Raw genomic sequence first — 23,328 nt, forward strand, 5'->3', positions numbered from 1 at the left:
TTTAATCTTAAAATATTCCACTTATCAAAGAAACTAAAGACTATTAGACAATCCACAAAATATTTTGACATGAAACAGATATAACATTAAATAACTAAATTAACAGTATTTCACCAAACAGGAAACATATGGTACATTACAAAGGCATGGAATATAGAAAAAATACACATTGGATTTTTTTTTCCAAGCATTAAAAGCAAACTACTGAATCAGAAAAACAAGTGAGTTCTGCAAAACTTTGTAGCAAAAATATTTATGGCAATGTATGACTCTGGAGCCTTTGACTAAAACCTAAGACAACTGGATCATAGAATTTTATGGTTGCTAGATTAACTAATGATGTTAATGTAATATTGTAAGGTCTAAGTTATCTATGTTTGTATAAAATTACTTAGATCCTATGTTGTATCACTTTATCTGTCATCTTCTAGACAACAGCAAATTCCAATCTCCAGCTAATGTCAACAGGAAGGTCAACTCTTTGTTACTTATTTTTAATACCCTGAGTTATGCAATTCACTTCCCTCAGAGTTTTTGCTCTTTACTGTTCACATTCCTTCGCAAACGATGGAAAAACTCTGTAAGCTAATAGTCAAAGCTAGCCTACCATTTTCTTTGATCTCAAATTCCAAAAACACAGTAAAAACACATCTATTATTTATAGTCAAAATAATAAAGCTAAAGTAGTAACCACTTCTACTACCTGTAGAAGTTTTTGTAGACACAATGCATGTCCATACTTAGCAGCCAGGTGAAGAGCATTTCTCCCTATAAAAGAAATAATTTAAAATATATGTAAAGGATTATTTTCTTCATACATAAATTTTCATAGAATATTCTTTTTTCTAAAATTAGTTAACAGGGTACTCAATTTGTAAATATGTTTTCTGTTGCTAAGATGTTTCACCTAGTTTGATATTTTAAAACAGACAATGTTCATCAAAACAAGTAAGGTAGAAAGAAAAATTAATCATACAAATCCATAATGAAGCAAGACCTTTGTACTTGCCACTGCTGTATTCCCAGAACCTGGAGCAGTATCTGAGACAAGGAGGTAATTAAATACTGGCATAGGGAAGAGGGAGGAAGAGAAAGACAAAAAGAGAATGGGGAAAGGGTAGGGAGAAAGGAGTACCTAGATGTCACATAACATTTAGAAACAGGCGGAGTACACATTCTGAAAATGGAGAAATAAGTATTAGTCATAGAAAGGGTATTCCCTAAGGAAGTTTTATGCATTAGCTAAAATTTAAAATTATAAAAGTATATCTCTGAAAATCAGACTTGTTCAATTGTAATATGTTAAAATGCGCAATTTTAAAGGAAATGCCAAGGGTGGGAGGGAGGAGAGGTCACCAGATAATATGAAAGGTTAACTCTAACTACTGGAAAAGTAAACTCGCAGAGAACCTCCTACCTCCAAACGTTATTTTTCTTAATATCTTTCTTTACACATACATCTCTCTTGGATGGTGAAAGACACAGTAAGAGTTTCACCAGACTATTCCAATTTCTAATCTTTAATGCTCTTAATTTCCCTCTAATCTCACAAACCCCTTAAAACATAATCTGACTTCACAAGTAGACCTTTCTGCTAGAAAAGAAGTAACTTATGTTTTTTGTTCATCTTGGATAGGTAAATAAATTGGCTTTAAACTCTCATTCAGTTTTATACGAGTTTATGTAAGTGGGTATGTTTTCCCAGGTCTAAGCACTTCTGTGTAGCTGACTAATCAGTTTCTAAAACAAAATACAGTGAGGCCCAGTCTTTAAACAGGCAGAAGTACAACTTACAACCCCCCTCTAATCACAAGTACATCAGATGTGATCGTTTCAAATTTCAGTTCATTGACAAGTGCCTTAGAAATATTTCATGCTGTGAAAGTGACTATAATAACTGGCACATACACATGAAGTAAGAGCAAGCATGGAATGGAAGGGTGGGGTTAGACACATGGCTAACAGTCCCTGTTGTTCAACACAAGGCTGCACAGAAACTCGGTCACATAAAAAACATCAGCCCAAGGCTAAGAAAACACCACATCCAAGCACTTGAGATATGGTACAAAAATCAAAGAAACATGAAATCTAAAGCATGCCTACATAAATTACAACAAAGGTATATACTTAGTAAGACCAAAGTAGCAAAGACCTCAACATGGCACTCACTTGAAATCTGGTCATTTTAAATATACTTTTGTATTAAATGCAAATTAAGATAAGGTTTATGGCAAAGTTTTTATCAAATACTCATATTTGGATTATAAAAGACACTAAGGCAATTAAGAAAAAGACCTCATCCTCAAGAAAGAATAACTCTAGGACAAACATATCAAACAAAAATATAACTAAATAGCAGCAAAAACAAAAGACAGGAAGAGCTAAGCAGGGTCTGTTGAGATGCAATATATCAAATAAAGTCAGCTGAGCTTGGGAAAGCATTTGAGTCTGATCTACACTGAAGGAGGAAGGGCCAAAGTCACTAGATCAACAACTAGTTGATCAACACTAGATCAACAGGGCAAAAAAATCCAGAGCAGAAAGAACACAGATGAAAGTAAGAAAGATACTTGTTTGAATTGAAGTCAGCACAGTAAATAAAGTCTTAAGAGTTCTGAAGAGGTATAATTAGCCCAAAATTTCTTAAAATAAATTTTCCTCTACATCAGAAAGCACATATAAGCAAAAAAAAAAAGAAGAAGAAGAAAAAAAACCTTTTTTGTTCAATCAAAGGTAGCAAATTGAATTTGAGCTTTAATTTAGAATTTGATGTATGCTTAGGTAAAGATTTTTTCCTCACCATCTCAACTGTGATATCCTCCCCCTTTTTGTTTCTAAACAAAATGATGGTTAACAGTAACATATCTGTTTGCCCATATATGGAGTCATACGATAAAAAGTTGTAAAGAAAATTCTGTGTTCTGGGTCAACTCCTATATTTAGCTAAATAAACAAAGTAGAAATGTGGAGAATGAAAATGTCAAGAGCCCCAGAGAAATGAGAATGTGTAGTCTGATGAACAGAAAACTAGCATTCTCCCTAAAGGAAAGTCACAGCTATATTCAAATTCTTAAATGTCTACCTTTGACATACAAACTTATGCTGTAAAATTTTAAAGGACAAACATAGGTACCAGTGAGTGTAAGCAGAAGACCAAGTAAAAAATAGATTTCAACTGTCTATAAAAAATAACTTTTTATAAATATAGCTAACCAAACACAATATGGGGTCCTTGTGAGGCGCAATGGTTAAGAATACAGATTCTGACTACAACTCCTCTACGCAAGGGCCTTAAGCTAGACCCTTAACAGCTCAATGCCTCACAACCTCACTGGGTTGATGTGAGGATAAAATGAGTTAATATAGGTAAAGTCTTAGCAGAACAGCTATATAAGTTATAAAAAACGTCAGCTATTCTTCTTCTTATTGTTGATGTTGTTACAAGGCAGTTTAGTTCTCTATCACAAAAACATCCAAATACCAAATGACCTCACAATAGAAAGGATTCATATACTCAAGAGTATATAAACAGAAAATAATTGGCTCCTACTGATTCTTCAAAAACCTGAGACTTTAGATTTTATACTACTACTAAGACTAGCACCAGACTTCAGCCTCCAAATGCTCATCAGTGAAGTAATCCCGTCCCCTAAATTTCTAATATGTGACCTTTCCCCACAATACCTCAGAAGTAAACCTTTCCTCAACTACTTAAAAACAAAATTTAAGGCCCTCTCTCTTTAAATAAGTTTTAAGTCTGATCAAAAACATTCGTATTGGACAACGTTTGTACCCTCTTCTTACTTCGTAGTTGCATGGAAGCAAACATACCTGCAGTGTCACTGGTTGTAATATCAACTCCATGTATAAGGATAGCATTCAAACACTCAAGATTCCCCTTGGACGCCACAACATGGAAGCTGAACAAAAAGAAAAGATGTGAATATTTGTTATGCCACGGAAACTACCAAAGGTCAACTTAAATATTATATCAATGTCACCCTTTATTCAACACACCTTTTAAAGATTACATTAGAACACCTATATATTTAATACAATAAATAGAAACCTATCCCATTTGTATAAGGGGGTGGTACTTTCTAGAAATACCTCTTTAAAACCAATGAAATATTCTAATGCATAACAGATATAATGAGAGAAAATTTATACTATAATATCATTAACTCTATTGTTTGTTATTTCAATAGCCAAAGCTCTGGTGCTTGAAGCTTAATAAATGCACTGAAAACTATGTCAGATTATTTGTTTAGTTTCAAATACACTGAAACTGGCAAAATGAATGAAGTTACAGCAGAATGCTGAGGCCAAAGAAAGATCATTTAGAATTATGGAACTAAACTTGATACAGAAAAGCCTTCAGAGCAAACAAACTAAACTACCCTTAACTCTAACCCACAAAAGAACTGGTGCCTCCTTCTTCCCACACAGCACCAGTGACTCCCACCTAGTCACAGACCTCATGATTAGTTGAATCACAAGGTCCTCTTGCTCATAGAGCTATATGATTAAAGTTTCACACCAACAGGCATAAATCCCTGCTTAAAAACTAACTGTAAGCCACCAAGAATTCAAGATGCTAGTTACCAAAATATTCTACTGTTTCTTTGATCATTTAATACCTTATTATTCAACATTTACAAAAATATTCTGTGTGCAGTAAGAACTGACATTGACTAGTACCCCATCAAATCCCAGCTGGCAGGTACGGTAGGAGTTTCTGGTGAATGGAAGATAGTTAGTGTTCTTAAGAGTCAGATAAACTTCCTTATACTAGAATAATTAAATTGCTATAAGGCTGAGTGTATCAGGTAATCTCTCTGTAACGGCAAAGATGGGAATTATACCACACAATACAGCATTAGAATTTTTGGAGAAATGTCAATTTCTTTAAACAAAGTTACTAGGTGTCCCAACAATCTTGGAGATAATATTTTTTATTTGCTTATTTTCATTCCTTAGCTCACAATACTTGGAAGACTTCTTTTGTCAAAATATATCAACATTATAATGACAACATACAACAGGACAGAAATCAAAACAAATCTACCATGCCTTATCAATGCTGATGTGCTAGAAACATGCTATAGAATCTTCTTGAGAAAGAAGATACTATGTATGTCAATGATTAAAATGTAGGCAGAGAGCTGTAAAGAAAATTTTAAAAACTGCATTATAGCAATACTCTTTTGATATGAAAAACATGAGCTCAGTGCCTACAGCTCAAGCAGCTAAGGTGCCGGCCACAGACACCAGAGCTAGCAGGTTTGAATCCAGCCGAGGCCCGCCAAACAATGACAACTACAACCAAAAAATAGCCAGGCGTTGTGACCCGCACCTGTAGTCCCAGCTACTTGAGAGGCTGAGGCAAGAGAATAGCTTGAGCCCAAGAGTTGGAGGTTGCAGTGAGCTGTGATGCCACAGCACTCTACCCAGGGCAATAGCTTGAGGCTCTGTCTCAAAAAAAAAAAAGAAAAGAAAAAGAAATAAAAAATATCAACTCATCAATTCTAAGTTTTCTTTCTTTAAAAATAAGATAAGGACACTGGGCCTGGTGGCTGATGCCTATAATCCTAGCACTATGGGAGACCCAGGCAGGTGGATTGCCTGAGCTCAGGAGTTCAAGACCAGTCTGAACAAGAGCAAGACCACTGTCTCTAAAAATAGCCGGGACATTGTGGTGGGTACCTATAGTCCCAGCTACTCAGGAGGCTAAGGCAAGAGAATTGCTTGAACCCAAGAGTTTGAAGTTGCTGTGAGCTATAATGTCACAGCACTCTACTGAGTGAGACTCTTGTCTCTGAGTCTACAAAGTGAGACTCTTATCTCAAAAAAAAAAAGACATGGACTTCTGCTCTCATAATGGGAAATATAGGTAATTTGGACAAACAGTACCTCTGAGGATAAATGGAAAAGCTGCACAAAATACAATATACTTGCTTGCAGGCATCAGTGAGCTAAAATGGTATCTCCCTTCCAGGATGCCAGGAAGGATAGAGCCCTAGAGAGGTGAGCTTAGTGTTTAAGGTCATTTTTTCCCCTAAGAGAAGTTATTGATTCCAGATAAAAACAGGGGTGGATAAATGACAATCGACCGCACTAAAGGGATAGGAGACAGGAATTATAGTGGCAGAGAGGATCCTGGGTTGGGATCTCAAAGGGCTGTACCCTAGGAAAGAGGTGAACAGGGAGAAAACATCCTTTCAGTGACATTGCTAGGTTTAAAATATTTCACTATGGAAACCACACTGAGATTAAGAAGCACATGTTACTTTCATCTTAAGTTTCAAAATTAAAAACCAAAAACCCACATTTGATACAAATTGCATTTATAATTACAAATAATACAAATAAATATTTTGTAACATGTTGTATACTTAACTAAATACAAACTGCTTTAAAGAAGAATAGTTTATATATGAATTTTAAAAAGGAAATATTTTATCCTATGAATCTCAGAAACAATTCTACTTTCCATAGTGAAAAGACTCAGAAGATCAATACTACTCAAATATTTCACAAACTAATTGATCGAATTATGCTAAGTTTTTATAACTCTATTAATACAAATAACTCACTCAAAACTGAACCTGTGATCAAAAACCCCAAACCCAAACAACCATTCACTCAAAATACTCAAAGTATGGATGAGTATGATTGATCTGAGTTACACTGAAGAGTCTCATCCCAAAGAAAATGCCCTTCACCTTTTAACATGTTAGTGTTGGGGAAAAAACATAAAAACCAATGTCACTTATAGATGTTAAATGTTTACTATTTATACCATGAGCCCTATCATGGAGCTTGAAATAGCTTGAATTCAGCAAAAATATGGTTCACCAAAATATTCACCAAAATAACCAAAGTTTCTGTAGCTATCAAATTGCTACTTGACAAAACTGAAATGCTATAAACTTCAAACTTTTCAAACTTCATTGCTTTTAAAAACTATTTAATTTATGCTTTGCTATCTTTATTTAAATATGTGAGCATTCCAAAATAGTGACCCACATCAAACAGGAACTATTCACTTCCTAATATTCATGTCTATATTTAGTATCTGGTTTCCAGTTATACAGTCTGAATAGACCCAGGCAAGTATAAGACTGAGGAATTTTAGGAAATGAAACTTTTCACCTCTGACTTTGGAAAGCTTCCCAGATAAAGTTTAACTGGTATTATGAGATAGGGTCGTAACAGAACCTAGATCTACCCTGCAACCCAATTGCTCCCCACCCTCAACAGGAAGGGAGGTGATGAAGAACTGGGATGCCTGGGAGAAAAAACACACAGTTCATATGCACACACACAAGCCAATCCTCCTCAGGTCAACACAAAAACAAGAGTGGAATCCTCACCAGTGTTTCCATGAGCCACGTTAGTCATTCTGCTGCCTTTCTGCTCTGAACATTCCCATTTTAATGAACTACCCAAGTATAAAAAAAAGATTAGGGGTTGGGTAAGAAAAAGACAGCATAATTTACAGATCTTAAAAGACAGAAAGCTTGGGTTCAAGATTCCAGCTCTGTGACTTTTCAAGAAATCAGACAAGTTACTCAACCTCTGTAAACTTTTCCCTACTCTTTTCAGCAAGCTGCTTCAAAGATCAAATATGATAAGGAATATGAAGATGCTTCTCACTGAAAATACACCATATAACCGTAGGCTATGGTTTGCCATAGGGCCCAAACAACCAGACCACTGAATAGCATTCCGGTGTTCTCTCTCTAGATGGAAAGTCTTTTAAACTGAGAGCAATTATTAATTTGTTTGAAAGATTTTATAGTGCAGGTTTTGGCAAAGACTTTCTTAATAAAAAAGCGGATAACCACAATTCACAAAATTCACTTGTATCCCAAGGTTCTACCCAAATTCCCTTCAGATGTGCTTTTATCATTCAGTAATACTTACGCGGATCTGCCTTCCACATCTAGTTTGCCTGGATTGACCCCCTTTTTAGCAAGGATTGAAGACACTTTTTCTACATCTCCCCTTTCTGCTGCTTTCATCAAGCGGTCATCATACTTGTTCCAATCCGCTGCCTGCTACAAAAAGGAAAAAAAAAATAAACATGGCATACTATATTATTAAGAAGGAAGGGAAAAATAAGCAGTGCTACGTAACTTTAATACATCACTCAATTTTCAATTGCATCCCAAATTTGTGTCTCCCTTCTATAATAATTTCACTACAAGAACAAAGTTATAAGACTTTCCCAAAACACACGATATACAAGAAGTATTTTAAATTGTATTTTTGAGGAAACAAAAGGAAATTAATAATTGTTGAACACCAACCCTGTGCCAGCCACAAATGTTTGAAACAACTCTAATAAACTATTAAAAAATTATCCTCTCCATTTAACAGATGAGAAGTCTAGGTTCTAGGGATATTAAATGATGTAAGTGGCCAACCTTAACCATGACTTCCATAGTTTCAAAATCAGTGTGGTGCTCTTCCTATTCTGAAACTCATGCTTAAAGATTTGGCTCTGGTTCCCTAACACCCAGTGTCCTTTAAATGTAGTGGAATTCTGTATACTTTTTAAGAACCTGCCTCTCACTACCCACTTATTTTAAAAGCAGTGTGAAAAATATATTTATGGAGGCAAATTACACACACATATTTGATAACACAATTCATTATGCTTAATATTAGGATACAAAGAAAACTTCTACTTAGATAAAAGCTAAAAAGACTCAAATATTAACTATTTAAAATCCTAATAAGTATGAAGATTGCAGATGACTTTCATTTTCTTCCTTTTACATTCGACATGTATTGCTTTTGTTTAAAAAAAAAAAAAAGCCAATGAATCCCATACATCAATGGGGAGGAGAGATGATGAACAGAACCTTCTCTCAAGGTTCTGAACAGAACCATCTGAACAGAACCTTCTCTCAACCTTTCTCTAATAATTAAGGATAATGAGCATTTTTTCATGTTTGCTTGGCATTTGTCTAGACAGAAAAAATGCTGAAAAAATGCTCATCATCCTTAATTATTAGAGAAAAGCAAATAAAAACCACCCTGTTATATCATCTAACCCTAGTGAGAATGGCCCATATCACAAAATGTCAAAACTGCACATGTTGGCACAGATATGGAGAGAAAGGAATACTTTTACGCTGCTGCTGGGACTGTAAACTAAAACAACCTTTTTGGAAGGAAGTGTGGAGAAACTTCAAAGAACTCAAGATAAACCTCCCATTTGATCCCGCAATCCCATTATTGGGAATCTATCCAGAAGGAAAAAAAACTTTTATCATAAGGACACTTGTAGTACAGTATTTTTCACAGCTCAATATACAATTGCCACAATGTGGTAACAGCCTAAATGCCCCCCAACCCGGGAATGGATTAACAAGCTGTGGTATATGTATACCATGAAATACTATTTAGCCATTTTAAAAAATGGAGAATTCACAGCTTTTGTGTTAACCTGGATGGAAGTGAAACACATTATTCTTAGTAAAGCATCACGAGAACGGAGAAGCATGAATCCTATGTATTCAATCTTGAGTTGATAACAATTAATGACACAGTGGGCAGTGGGGAAAGGGAAGGGGAGGAAGTACAGAGAAAGGAAAGAAGGTGGGGGGTGACACAGTGTGTGACACATCTTAGACCCTCAATGAATTCCCAACAATAAGGTTTTCAGGGAAAAAAGATTTTTAATTTTGACAAAAATTGTGCACATGTGTAATTAAAAGATTAAAGTTTTTTTAAAATAAGAGTACACATCAGTAATACCTACTATTTTAATTATATCAACATTAGCTCTGATTGGAGAAAACATATTCAAGATATTTTAAGCCAATACAAACTTGGATCTTTGCTCAATAAACAGAAATGTCAGAATACAGAAGCAAACACTTTATCTAAACAGGTAAGATTTTAGCTTTTAAAATATTATATCAATTCACTGCTAATTTGTGTGCTTAATCTAGTGTTATTTCTGGAACAAAAAGAAATCTGCATATTTTTCACTTAACTTACAAAGCCAATCCTATGCCCACAAATTCCATAACAAATCTCTGGCGGGGGAAATCACCTACATATCCTCTAAGTGTTTGAGCAATGTGATTATTTTATATCTATTATCCCCTCCAAACAAAAAAGGAAAAAAAAATCACCATTATCAATTTTCTAGTTAAAAAACACTGTACTAGTACTTAAAGTAAAAAGTGAATATGAAAAATGATGACTATATTACCATTTTAACTCACTCCTGAAATATTTTAATGAAACCTGGTTCAAGCAGACTTCCGATGTGTCTCTAAATTAGTTAAGTTTGGTGAGGAACCCACTTTCTCCTAACTTCAGCAGTTCAAACTGCCAACTATGTGTATAGACAGAGGAGCCCTACTAACTGGCTCGAAGTCTGAACTACTAGGCTTTCTTTAGTTTACTTACTCCAATTTGGGGAGTAGTAGAGGATGGAGGCTTCAGAGACATTGTGTTTTCAAATGCCTGAGGGATTAGGTCACCTTTATTTATCACACAAACAGTTGCTCTAGATTGATTAGTTTATCTTTATAATTACAATAAAACAATCTCAACTTTATTTCCAAGTAAATTTGCTGGTGGAGAAAGAGGCTACTTAAGACACAAGTTATAAAAATCCAAATGTAAGGCTTTTAAAAAAGATAATCAAACGTAATTGAAGTGTCACATTAGCATATGATTTTCAGTTCTCCACCAAACACAGTTTTCAGTTCTGGTCCAATGTCACTAAGATTCTATCATATACTTTTTAAATCCAGAAAAAGAAAGGAGAACTTTTGTTTTCTATTACTAACCCCAATCTGCTAATTAGCTAAATCAAGAAAACAGGAAAAGAAAGAAACCAACGTTAATAAAACAGTACAAAGTTTTAAAAAGAACACAGTTCAGAAGCCTAAACGAGAATCTTTTGTTACAGTGGACTACTGAGATACCTACTCTGTTCTTAGGAGCACAAGAAAACCAACAGTTCATCATAGGCAGGATTTAGTTTCTTGTTGCTAACGGCAAACTACTTTGCATTAAGTTACAAATCTCTGCAGCTCACAAAGCAAGCCCTCAGACCAGCTCCTAACAAGAGACTCCGTCCCTCACATGCTGTGCTACACTTAGCTTGGATCTCTTAGGATATTTTCTTCCTCTTCAGGATCCTTCTCCGCCTTCATAATGCTCGAAAATTATCTTCCTTGCGGCACAGCACTTAAGAACAGCCCAAGTCAGGTACTGTAACTCCCTCTATTTCTTTTTCTTTAGAAGCTGTCTTTCAAAGTTGCCTCTTTCAGGGCCCCCACTGGAAAATGTGACTAGCACTCTGCATCCTGCTGCCTAAACACTGCAGCACAGACACTGCAGTGCGTGATAAAACTATTCCCATCCGAACTGTCCAGTAAACAGAGTGCAGCCTGTCTCCCATTGGTCGGGTTCTATTTTAGATTCCATAGGACTTGACAGCTGAGTGATGGAAAGGAGCAGCTAAGAATATATTGTAAATGCATGCTTTTCCTCTGAGTAATTAATTTCAGGTCTACTGGGGAAAATGACTCAAACATATTGTAAAACACACTTTAGTATATCAAAACAAGCTGTGTGACATAATGACAACATTGTTAAGAAACAAATTTGGTTATTCTACAAAACAATATTTAAAACCAGTTTTAGTTTTAGAATCATCTAACATGAAGTTATAAAATAGCCTTGACAAACAGAACATAAAATTCTATTTTAAGCAAATGTGTCACACTTTAATTTAAGGAAACACACAGTAACACTTTCAAATTTTCTCCATTTTATTTCATACCCCTATCAGTCTCATTCTGCATACAACCAGGTTTCAGCTTACAACTGCTGCCAGTCTGTCTCCTAGCATGTTAAATGAGAAGAGCCAGAGGCACTGCCAAACACTAAATAGAATACATCATGAGGAATACTTTTCGACAAAATTTAAATTTAACTCAGTACTCTTAATTTCCAAGTTTAGCACCCTGCCTAATATGACAAGTAAATATTTTATCAGTAGAAAGTCAAATTATCTGGATTCAGTGTATAAAAACAAACAAACTGATTAAATACTAAAAAGGAGGCAAATACACATTAAACACTGAGCTAAACAATAAATAAAATTCCATTTGGGGACAAAGCAGACAACTTCTCCATATTCTCTGTGATATCCATACTTGTACCCATGTTCCTTACATTATAAGGTCAATATATCCACAAGCTCAGAATTTTTTTTTTTACCACATTCTAATTACCACAATAACATAAGAATAACCTATACTTCTTTCAAAAAGACAGATTTGGGAAAATTGTTTCATGGGAATGCAAAACAGTCTAACACAGTGTTTAGAGGAAGGAGGTAGCTGCTATACCATATAGATCACGCTGCCAATTAAAACTTTTGCTATGAACTTCCAAAAGAAATCCACTTCTTACCATTTAAACTTAAAACTTTAGGCCCATATTCTAATTGTAAAATATGTAAGGTCATACATAATGTATTATTTTTGAAACAATGACCTTTTTTTTTCCAAACTATTTGAGATATCACAATGGATTTATTTGACTGCACCCAGAGACACCACCCTGTCTATTTTACTTTTCTTTAGAGGAAATCTGGGACGGAACCCAGACCCTGTTCTTTGGTTAACAAAGCAAGCACATTCTTTCTAGATAGAGGACAGCAAAGGCAAAGGAAATAAAAAGGAAGGGGGAAGCCTGTAAGGAACAATAGAAGCCATATAAGGAACTGCCCATGCTCAGGAGACAGAGATTTGTGTGTCCTGTGGATTTCATGAAGTGGATAATACCAGCTCTGGACCACCAGACACAATTAGCTCTTTCTGACACATACTCAGTTTTGGACTGTGTTTCAGCACTTCATCTTTATCCAAGCATTGTGCCAAACACTTGTGACTGTCACAAGGAATCCATTTTTCATCACACACACACAACAATACAGTGTAGAAATGGTTTGCCTTTTATGTTGTGACAGCAAAGAAAGGCAAACTTTGACTTGGCGCCTGTAGCACAGTGGTTACGGTGCCAGCCACATACACCAAGGGTGATGGGTTCGAACTCAGCCTGGACCAATTAAACAACTGCAACATTAAAAAAAAAAAAAATAGCCAGACGTTCTGGCGGGCACCTGTATCCCAGCTACTTGAGAGGATGAGGCAAGAATTGCTTAAGCCCCAAGAGGTGGAGGTTGCTGTGAGCTGTGACGCCATGGTACTCCACCAAGGGCCACATAGTGAGACTCTGTCTCAAAAAAAGAAAGACAAGCTTCAAGATGATTTCTTTTCTGACACTTGTTTAATTCATGCAGAACCCATCTATCCAACTTCTTTACCTTGCCAATTTGTTTCAAATGGTCCAATACAGTTGGAATAATAACATTAAAACTTGCTGGTAGTTCACTCCTATGTTGAAATGGATTTGCCTCCACTACAGCTTTCAGCTCACCATTATCCACCTTGGTTTCAGGTCGCCCACGTGGCTCCTTTCAAGATGAAAGTCACCAAAACAGACCTTCTCAAATCATCAATGCACTGTGTGTCATTAGCCACACCCTTCCCAAACACTGCATTGATATTTTCAACTATCTGCGCTATATTGCTTCCACAATGGAACTCATATTCAAAAATAACACGAATTTTTGACTTATCTATAGTTCCACAAAAATTGCTGTAAAAAATGACAATTAATGACACAGTGGGGGTAGGGGAAGGGGAGAGCAGAGAGAGGAAGAAGGAGCGGTGAGAAGGGAATAGCAGAAAGAGGGAAGGAGGGAGAGAGGTGGGGTCTTGGTGTGTGCCACACCTTTTGGGGACAAGACACGATTGTAAGAGGGAATTTAACCTAACAAATGCAATCAGTGAAACCTGGTTTCTTGTACCCTCAATGAATCCCCAACAATAAAAAAAATTTTTTTGAAAGATAATCACAAGCCACTTGAAAAAAATGAGGAATAAAAATAAAACAGGAAGTGTTAAAATGAAATGTCAGATATCAACAGTCAAATTTAGTACTTATGGAAATTGAACATTTCCTTAATAATCTAATAAAATAAAAAAGCAGGTGCATTACTATACACTAACAAGGAATAATACAAAAGCAAAATTAAGAATACAATGCCATTTACAACAGCGTTAAAAAGAATAAAATACTTGAGAATAAACCTAATCAATTAGGTGAAAAACTTCATACACTGAAAACTCCAAAATACTTCTGAGAGAAATCAAAGCAGCCACACACACACACACACACACAAAAGACATCTCGTGTTCATGGATTTGGATGTCATAAAGGACACAGATGAGCAGCGATGAAAGCAATGCATATGGCAAAGTATGTGGGAAGGGGGACAGAGCTGCTTTGCCCTCTCCTGGCTTACCATCCTTTAGGCCAGTGGTCCTCAACCTTTTGGCATCAGGGACCAGTTTCATGGAAAACAATGTTTTCGTGGATGCAGTAGGGGATGATTTTGATAGAAGCTTTCAAGCATTGATTTATTATGGTCTCTGTGCAGTCGAACCTCTCTGCTAATGACAATCTGTATTTGCAGCCACTCTTGACAGCTAGCATTACCACCTCAGCTCCATCTCAGATCACCAGGCATTAGATTTTCATAAGGAGCCTTAACCTACAACCCTCACATGTGCAGTTTCCAGTAGGGTTTGTGCTCCTACGAGAATCTAGTGCTGATGTGACAAGAAGCAGCGCTCAGGCAGTGCTATAACGAAGCAATGGGTAGCACCTGCAAATACAGATGAAGCTTTGCTCGTGCCCACTGCTCACCTCCTGCTGTGCAGCCTGTTTTCTAACAGGCCATGGACTAGTATTGGTCTGTAGCCAGGGGTTAGGGACCACAGCTTTAGGCACCTTCACGTGTCCAGCAATTGGGAAGCTCTCTGAACCCTGTCCTTTGGGGGGTTTTTATGGAGGCTACATTATACAGACATAATTGATTACATCATTGGCCACTGGTGATCAACTTGACCACCAGCCCCTCTCCCTCCCTGGAGGTTGAGAGGTGAGCTAAAAGTCCCCACCAATCCTCTAATCATGCCTTGAGCTTTCTGGTAACCAGTTGCCCTCCTGAAGCTATCTAGGTCCCCAGCCACCATCTTATTAGCATATAAAAGTCACTCTTATTACTCTGGAGATCCCAATGGTCTTAGGAGTTGTGTGCCAGAAACCAGGGTTGGGAACATATTTTCAGGGGGTTCACTGATCCCTTTTGCACAATATAAAGTCTATAATCCCTAGGATTTTTTTAAAAATCTAATACAGATAAAAGAAATAGCAAAAACATCTCACACTTTACATACTGTTTATATGTACTGAAGAACTACTAGAAAGCTAGATAATGTATATGTTCAGTAAAAATTTACTAAACAAAAGGATGTAAATATTTCACTCAACATTAAAATACTAATATGTATGGTCAATTGATACATACTAAGCTCCATTTTGGGTGCTGGATATATCATGAGGAACAAAATCAAGTCGCACAAATAAAATCTAGTCACTTTCTTTAAGGGAAATGCAAATATGCCATAACAATTATAACACAGTATATAATATCACAATAATTATGGGTAAGATACAAAAGCAGTTCAAAAGAAGAAAATCAAAAAATTCCCATAGAGGCTCGGCGCCTGTGGCTCAAGCGGCTAAGGCGCCAGCCACATACACCTAAGGTGGCGGGTTCAAATCCAAACAGGGCCCAACAAAAAAACAATGATGGCTGCAATCAAAAAATAGCCGGGCGCTGTGGCGGGCGCCTGTAGTCCCAGCTACTTGGGAGGCTGAGGCAGGAGACTCGCTTGAGCCCAGGAGTTGGAGGTTGCTGTGAGCGTGATGCCATGGCACTCTACCCAGGGGGACAGCTTGAGGCTCCGTCTCAAAAAAAAAAAAAAAAAATTCCCATAGAGATGATATGGCCTTCCATATGCCCTATTCACCTCATTTAAAATCCTTCAGTAGCTTTCTATTGCTTGTAGGACAAGCAAAATGCCTTGACTAAGCTTATAAATCCCTCTCCAGCAATGCCCCTATGACCTCCTCAGCATCATTACATGAAAAGTTAACCCTGTTTCTCATTTTATACATGCAGAAATTGAGTCAGTAGGAAATAAGGGAACTTCATCTGCCATAAGACAACTGTAGTTAAGGAATAACTACAGGAATAATAAGCAGTCCTGTTGTTTGACTTCTTGCCCAGTGCTCTTTCTACTAATTAGGTTTTTGCCATTTTTCTAATCATCTGAAAAAAGTTAAATGTATAAATGCAAGTACCTTTAAAAATGTCAATATTATGCATTTAGATGGCATTTAAAGCAAAAATACAAGAACTTTCACACTTGTACATGCAAACTTAGAGGAAGTACCTACTTGCATCAGACATGGCAGTGGGATACAGCAGCAAACAAGCCTAATTCTTCCCATGGAACTTAGCAGGGTTTGGGATGGGGGGGATGTTTTGAGACAGAGTCTCACTCTTTCACCCTGGGTAGAGTGCCGTGCCATCATGGTAGCTCACAGCGACCTCAAACTCTTAGGCTCAAGTGATACTCCAGGCTTCAGCCTCCCAAGTACCTGGGCCTATAGGTGCCCGACACAATGCCTGGCTACTTTTTTTTCCATTTTTAGAGTCTTGCCCTTGCTTAGGCTGATCTTGAACTTCTGCACTCACACAATCCATCTGCCTTGGCTTCCCAGAGAGCTATGATTACAGGCATGAGCCATCACACCCTGCTGAACTTTTAACAGGGAAAGACAGAAAGTAAACAGCTAAGGAAACCCAGAAACTATCAGGTAAGAAGAAGATGTGGTGAAACACTGGGGGTTGCCTTGCCTGTTAGATTGAGTAATCAGAAAAGCCTATTTTAAGAAGGTGATCTTAATGGTAAGATCTGAATGACAAAGAATCAATATTCCAAGCAGAGGGAACAACTAGTGGAAGGAGTCGGGCCTGTTTGAAAGAAGGCCAGTATCACTGATGTATAATGAGGAAAAGCAGAAGAGAAGACAGGGACAACCACATCTAAAATGTGGGGTTCCCCAGCTTTATCATCAACATTTTTCAAAAGGGACTTCCTCAAGGATTAAGGCAACTGCCTTTTCTTAAAATTCTTTTGGCCACTTTTGAATAAAATAATAATAACAATAATATATCCTGACATACTACTATTTTTTTCACTGCCAAGAATTTATATTGAGCAACAACCAGCTGACTCTTAACTTGCCTTGAAATGTTTACAAAAACAATAAATTATCTTTTTTTTTTTTGACACTCACTTGGTAGAGTGTCATGGCCTCATAGCTCACAGCAACCTCAAACTCTTGGGCTCAAGCAATTCTCCTGTCTCAGCCTCCCCAGTAGCTGGGACTACAAGCACCTACCACAATGCCGGGCTATTTTCAGAGACGAGGTCTCGCTCTGGCTCAGGCTGGTCTCAAACCTGTGAGCTCAGAAAAATCCACCCGCCTGGTCCCCCAGAGTGCTAGGATTACAGGCGTAAGCCACCACCCAGCCCCAATAATAAATTATCTTAACATAATAGATATCATAATAGACCTCACTCACATCAGATCTAAAAACCTGAATAAACTTTGCAATAAGTTACACTAAAAACTATTACAAAAAAATAGCAACCCCCAAAATAAAATGTCATAAACAATCACATCCTCAAGTTAAGGATCTTCAAGAAAAAGAATATAGCAGCCACTAAATATAAGTTTTCTCCAGGGGAAAAAGAAAATATCTAAATAATAACTAAACAGCCTTTACGCTTAAGCAAATTTCCCCCAAATATCTAATTAATCAAGTACTCTAGTCTTCTACAGTACCCCATAATTACCAACATTCTCTGTTACTAAACCCAACACAAGCTCTACCATAATTCAGAAGGGCAGAGAGCAAAGCTTACAAAGCATAAACATTCTTTGAAGATTAGGCTGCACAATTAAAAACTGTTCTACAGTTCACTGGGTTGACGGTAGTTAGAAATATTTCCCCCATTCCATTTAGTCTGAAGGTTATTTATCCCAGGGCCCTCTTATATAATAGCAAATTAGAGCTTATGTAACAGAAAAGGAAAAGAATGTTAAAACAAACCAGGGAAACAAAAGCTGTATAACGAGCTTCTTTCTCTCTGAACTGACTCTCTTCTCTTTATGATTTTTCCTTATCATTATTTAATTATGCTTCATTCATTTCTCTGATCTTTTCCCTGTCTGATTTGAAAGTATGCAGTTTGGACTCAATAGAAAAAATAGAGGAAAGGGAAAATTATATTCTGCCTATCATTTCTCTGGCCAAGATACTTATAGGCTTAATCTTGCTTTACACATATTGGATTCTTCAACATAAAATATCAAGGACAAAAAAAAGATGATGATGATGATTTAAATAAAAATCTACCCCTTCGGCATCTAAAATGGGCATGTATGACATCTGGAAAAAAAAAATTAAAGATCTGGAGTCAGAAACGTTCAGAAAACACTGCTTTGATTCCCTAACCACCCAGTTTGGTTCTATTCTAGTCTGCTGCATAAATACCAGCCTGTCTACCCCTCCCTACCGCAGGTATTTATTTCTATATTAGAACTGTCTTGGCACTCAAAAGAGTTTATTAAAAAGATAAAGAGTCACCTCTCCAATTTTAATAAGTATCATTTGCTTCATAATAATATTTATTTAGCCCGACCTCAAAAAAAGAAACATTAAATTTCAAAGTAAATATATGCATAGATCTTGAATAGTGCTCTCAGGCTGGCTAAGTAAGATTTTATTTAATATTCCCTTAAAATGTTAAGCAACTGGCTATCTGGAAAAAATACTTTGTTCCTTGACATTATAAAAATGTTTTCAACTTACGAGTTCTTAAAATACCTAAATGTCAGGAGTAAACTTTTTAAAAGTGTAAAAGTAAAAACCAAGGCAGTGTATTATCAAGCCTCCCACCTCTTACAGACCTATGAACAGAATAATACCTTTAGTAAGTTTTAATAAAAATTTTGGCCAGTGTTTGACAAATATCTGAAAATAGGACAGTTTTAGGAAGCATTCTATGTTTATTCTCAGTAAAGTAAAAAGCAAAACAGATACACAGCCTCTGATGAGGTCTGACCACAATGAAAACCAACAAAACATATTTTTTTTTCCTTTGGCTTTCTACTTTTTCTTGGCTTTGCAAAGAAAATGAATTAAACAAAAATATATTTCTAGAACTCTAAAAGATTCTTCAAGAATGAAATGGAAAACAAGGCTTACGTTTCTAGCTAATATTTTTTAAATTTTAAAATAGGAAATATAAAGATATACCATGTGTTTGTATATACACAACACACACAAAGAGGGTTATAGGAAAGTGTATGTTTTAGAAACACATTTGAAATTAATTGCTTTTCCTTTTATTTATCAAATGAGTATTTCTGCATAAACACATAGCTCTTCCCACACAGCTTTTCATACAGAATTTCCTTTCCTTGAGTCTTAATATGTAGTATAAGTCTCCTACATTAAAAATACATGGCCAGGGCAGTGCCTGTGGCTCAAAGGAGTAGCATGCCAGCCCCATATGCCGGAGGTAGTGGGTTCAAACCCAGCACCGACCAAAAAATAAAATAAAATACATGGCCAAATTAATAATGAGAAGAATACTTATTCTTATATTTAGGTCTATAATTAAAAACACGACATTTAAAATAAGCATTCTATTTCAAAATTACTTAAGGAATACTTCTTAGGGATTTACTTACATAAGTGTTAAAACTTTAAGAGGAACCCTTCAAGTTAAAGCATGCTGTTATTTCTATTTTCCAAATGGTGCATAAAGAAGTGAAATAATTTATGGTGATGGATCATGAATTGTGCAGCAATGTGACTTTGCCACTTCTTCCATATCAGGATGGCATGTATGTCCTCATCCCTTGAATTTAGCCTGGCTGGCCCTGAAACTTATTTTGACAAATAGAACACAGCAGAATTGACTCTGTGGAACTTCTGATCCTGGGTCTCAAGAGACCTTGATGCTTCCGCTCCAACCCCCTTGGAATGCTGCTGGCACACTGTTGTGAACAAACTACCCCCTAGAGGAGAAGAGATCATGACAGAAAAAGAGCCCAGCCATGCAGTCATGGCAGCTAGCATCACGTGCCAGACATATCGGTGGGGCCATCTTACACCATCCAGTCCTAGTGCAGACACCAGACGACTGCACCCACAGAGTGACCCCAGACAGACCAGAACAATCACCATGTAGCAGAGCACAGCCCAAATTGCTAACCTACAGAGTCATCAGCAAATAAAAAGCTGTTTTAGGCCACTAAATTTAAACCTAGAACTGTCTGAATCCAGAGCCTAGACTCTCTCTATTACCTAAAGCTGAAATTCATTTTTTGGTTTGGAAGCACATAATTATAGTCTAATTGAATTTTATAGATAAAAGCAACCAAACTGAGAAATAATAGCTTGTTTTTCTTTATCAATTATTTACAAGTAGGGGATGAGCTGAGCACAGAATATACCTTTTTGCCCTCTTAAAAGAAGGAAAATAGATTATGTACATTGAAAACTGTAATTGTAATAACATTAAAATGATAAATTTTATGGAAAAAGTACTTTTTCTTCTTTCCTAAGGCTTTGCAAATACTCATTTAAAACCTAACAATAGTCACACATGTTTTATTGACAAAAACCATACTTAGCATATCATCTAAATTCTAAAAGAAAATCTGAATGGCTATGCAATAAAAATAAGGAATTATTTCTATTACTCTAATAAAATTTGTGGCTTCAAACAATGAAACACTGCTACTGTAATGTCTAATCAGTACACATTCGTACTTGAATGAAAACACTAAACTAGACAAGCACCTTCTCTAAATGTATCTTAGGGGCTGGCAAACATTTTCTGTAAAAGGCTGGATGGTAAGTATTTTAGGCTTTGCAGACCATATGGTCTCTGTCGGAACTACTCAACTTTACCACTGCAAAACCAAAACAGTCATAGCAATATGTAATGAATAAGCATGGCTATTTTCCACTGCAGTTTTATTTATAAAAATAGATAACAGACCGTAATTTGCCAACCCTTATTTTAGGCCAAAATACACCTAGTGTATTAGCTCTGATCAAGCTAATCTGCATATTATCTTATTAGGGGACCTATTATTAATAGAGAGTACTCTATATTCATACTTCACTGTCTGCAAAAGAGCACTATGTATACACGATGGTTAAATTTATGTCACTGGGCACGGTGGCTCCTGATTATAATTCCAGCACTTTAGGAGGCTGAAATAGAAGGAATGCTTGAGGTCAGGAGTTTGAGATCAGGCTGGGCAACATAGGAAGATCCCCATCTCAACAAAACAATTTAAAAATGAGCCAGACATGGTGGCATATGCTGTAGTGACAGCTACTTGGGAGGCTGAGGCAGGACAATCACCTCAGCCCAGGAGTTTGAGGTTACAGTGAGCACGGGTGACAATGCGAGACCCTGTCTCTCAATAAATAAATAAAATTTATGCATCAGCCTAGTTCAGCTATACTGCCCAGCTGTTTAGTCAAATACAAGCTAGTATGTTTGTGAACGTATTTTATTAATATGATTAACATCTGTAATAAGTTGACCTGATTTATGGAGAGATGACCCTCTATAATGTAAGTAGGCTTCATTCAATCATTTAAAGGCCTTAAGGGCAAAAATTAAGGATTCCCATAATCACATAAGCTAAATCCTTAAAATAAATTTCTTCATATACACACATATATCCTATTAGTTGTATTCTCTGGAGAACCTTGATTGATATATTAAGGTAATATGATGTTGCATTTAAAAAGATATACTTTGGGCTCGGCACCATAGCTCAGTGGCTTGGGCACCGGCCACATATGCCAGGGCTGGTGGGTTGGAACTTAGCCGGGCCAGCTAAAGACAACAATGACAACTACAACAAAAAAAACAGCCGGGCATTGTGGTGGGCACCTGTAGTCCCAGCTACTTGTAAAGCTGAGGCAAGAGAATCGCGGAAACCCAAGACTTTGAGGTTGTTGTGAGCTGTGACACCACAGCACTCTACCAAGGGCAACATAGTAAGACTCTGTATCAAAAAAATAATAATAATAAAAAGATATACTTTGATTTACTGCATATCATCAAAAGTTGTGGTAGATTGTATTATTATTTGAAATTATTTGTGCTCCTGCTTCCTCATAGGCTAATTTTTAGATATGTACATGTTTGTCTATATCCATATGTAGACATGTGACTTGTGCATGTCTCATAAAAGAACAGACATCCCTAGGTTATTGATTTTGGGACACTCCATGTGATATGTTTGGCCAACAGAATGTGAACAGATGTGAGTATACACCACATCTAATCAAAAACTTTAAACAGCAACCCGAGTTTGGGCCAGCCTCCTTCCTTCATTACTTTATCAAGAGACTGGCATGCATCATATAAGGGTTGTTCCTTCAGCCTTGGTTCCCAAATGAAAAAGTATGGGGTACAGCCAGAGGCTGGGGCAAAACTAGAGCTGATCCAGAAACTACAACATAAAGTTAGCAGGAAACGTAAGTTTGTTATTTTGAGAAGTCACTGAAATTTGGAGATAATTACTACAACACAGCTGAACATTGCTAAAATTGTTACCAGAAGTATGGTGCTACCCTAACAAAAACTATCACCAAAAATAATAAAAATACGTGATGTAGGCTTTGGAGATAGGTGGCAGAGAGCTAAGAAAAAGAAATTATTACTGGAGATTGGAAAATTGGCAAAACACATAATTCAGTGGTAAATAAAACTGTTACGTTAAAAGATGGATACCTCAGTTGAAAAATTATAAAAGTTGCACTTTGGTTGTCATTAACTGGATTTGATAAAGTACTATTAGAAAGATGAGCTCAGAGAAAGAGCCGAGTTGCAGCAAGGATAAAAAGGAAAAGAGAGAATAAGGTAGAAACTTGCAGCGATTTCCCATTTCCAACAAGTAGAAAGGTGTCTCCAAAGGGCAATTACAACATAAGCTCAGAGCAAAGACCAAATCAGAAGTGGAGACACCACACTGTTTAAGACCTGTGAATAAATGAGGACCCCCTCTACACCCACAGGAAGAGACTAAGAATATGGATCCACAGAAGCCCCACAAGCTCAAGAAATGTGTGCTAGGCTCAGCGCCTATAGCTCAACCGGCTAAGGCGCCAGCCACGTACACCTAAGGTGGCGGGTTCGAATCCCCGGCCCGGACCCGCCAAACAACAATGACGGCTGCAACTAAAAAATAGCC

The 23,328-nt window shown here is 36.7% G+C and overlaps 1 protein-coding gene across 2 annotated transcripts in view; it reads right to left on the reverse strand.

The window, feature by feature from the left end:
- Positions 1-23,328, reverse strand: part of UACA (uveal autoantigen with coiled-coil domains and ankyrin repeats) — an 87,368-nt gene that overhangs the window by 35,506 nt on the left and 28,534 nt on the right. Inside the window, exons 1-4 of one of the 2 annotated variants that reach the window (XM_012801974.2) lie at positions 10,963-11,384; positions 7,930-8,063; positions 3,832-3,920; positions 704-768 (exon numbers count right to left, since the gene is read on the reverse strand). In XM_012801974.2, coding sequence (XP_012657428.1) covers positions 704-768; positions 3,832-3,920; positions 7,930-8,063; positions 10,963-11,001 — 327 coding nt within the window. In that variant the 5' untranslated portion in view covers positions 11,002-11,384. Of the gene's footprint in view, positions 1-703; positions 769-3,831; positions 3,921-7,929; positions 8,064-10,962; positions 11,385-23,328 lie in introns of those variants that run through there. The other variant, XM_012801973.2, reaches the window with a different exon arrangement.

Source organism: Otolemur garnettii, unplaced genomic scaffold, assembly GCF_000181295.1.
Source record: "Otolemur garnettii isolate 467f Iridium unplaced genomic scaffold, OtoGar3 scaffold00011, whole genome shotgun sequence".
Lineage (NCBI taxonomy): Eukaryota > Metazoa > Chordata > Mammalia > Primates > Galagidae > Otolemur > Otolemur garnettii.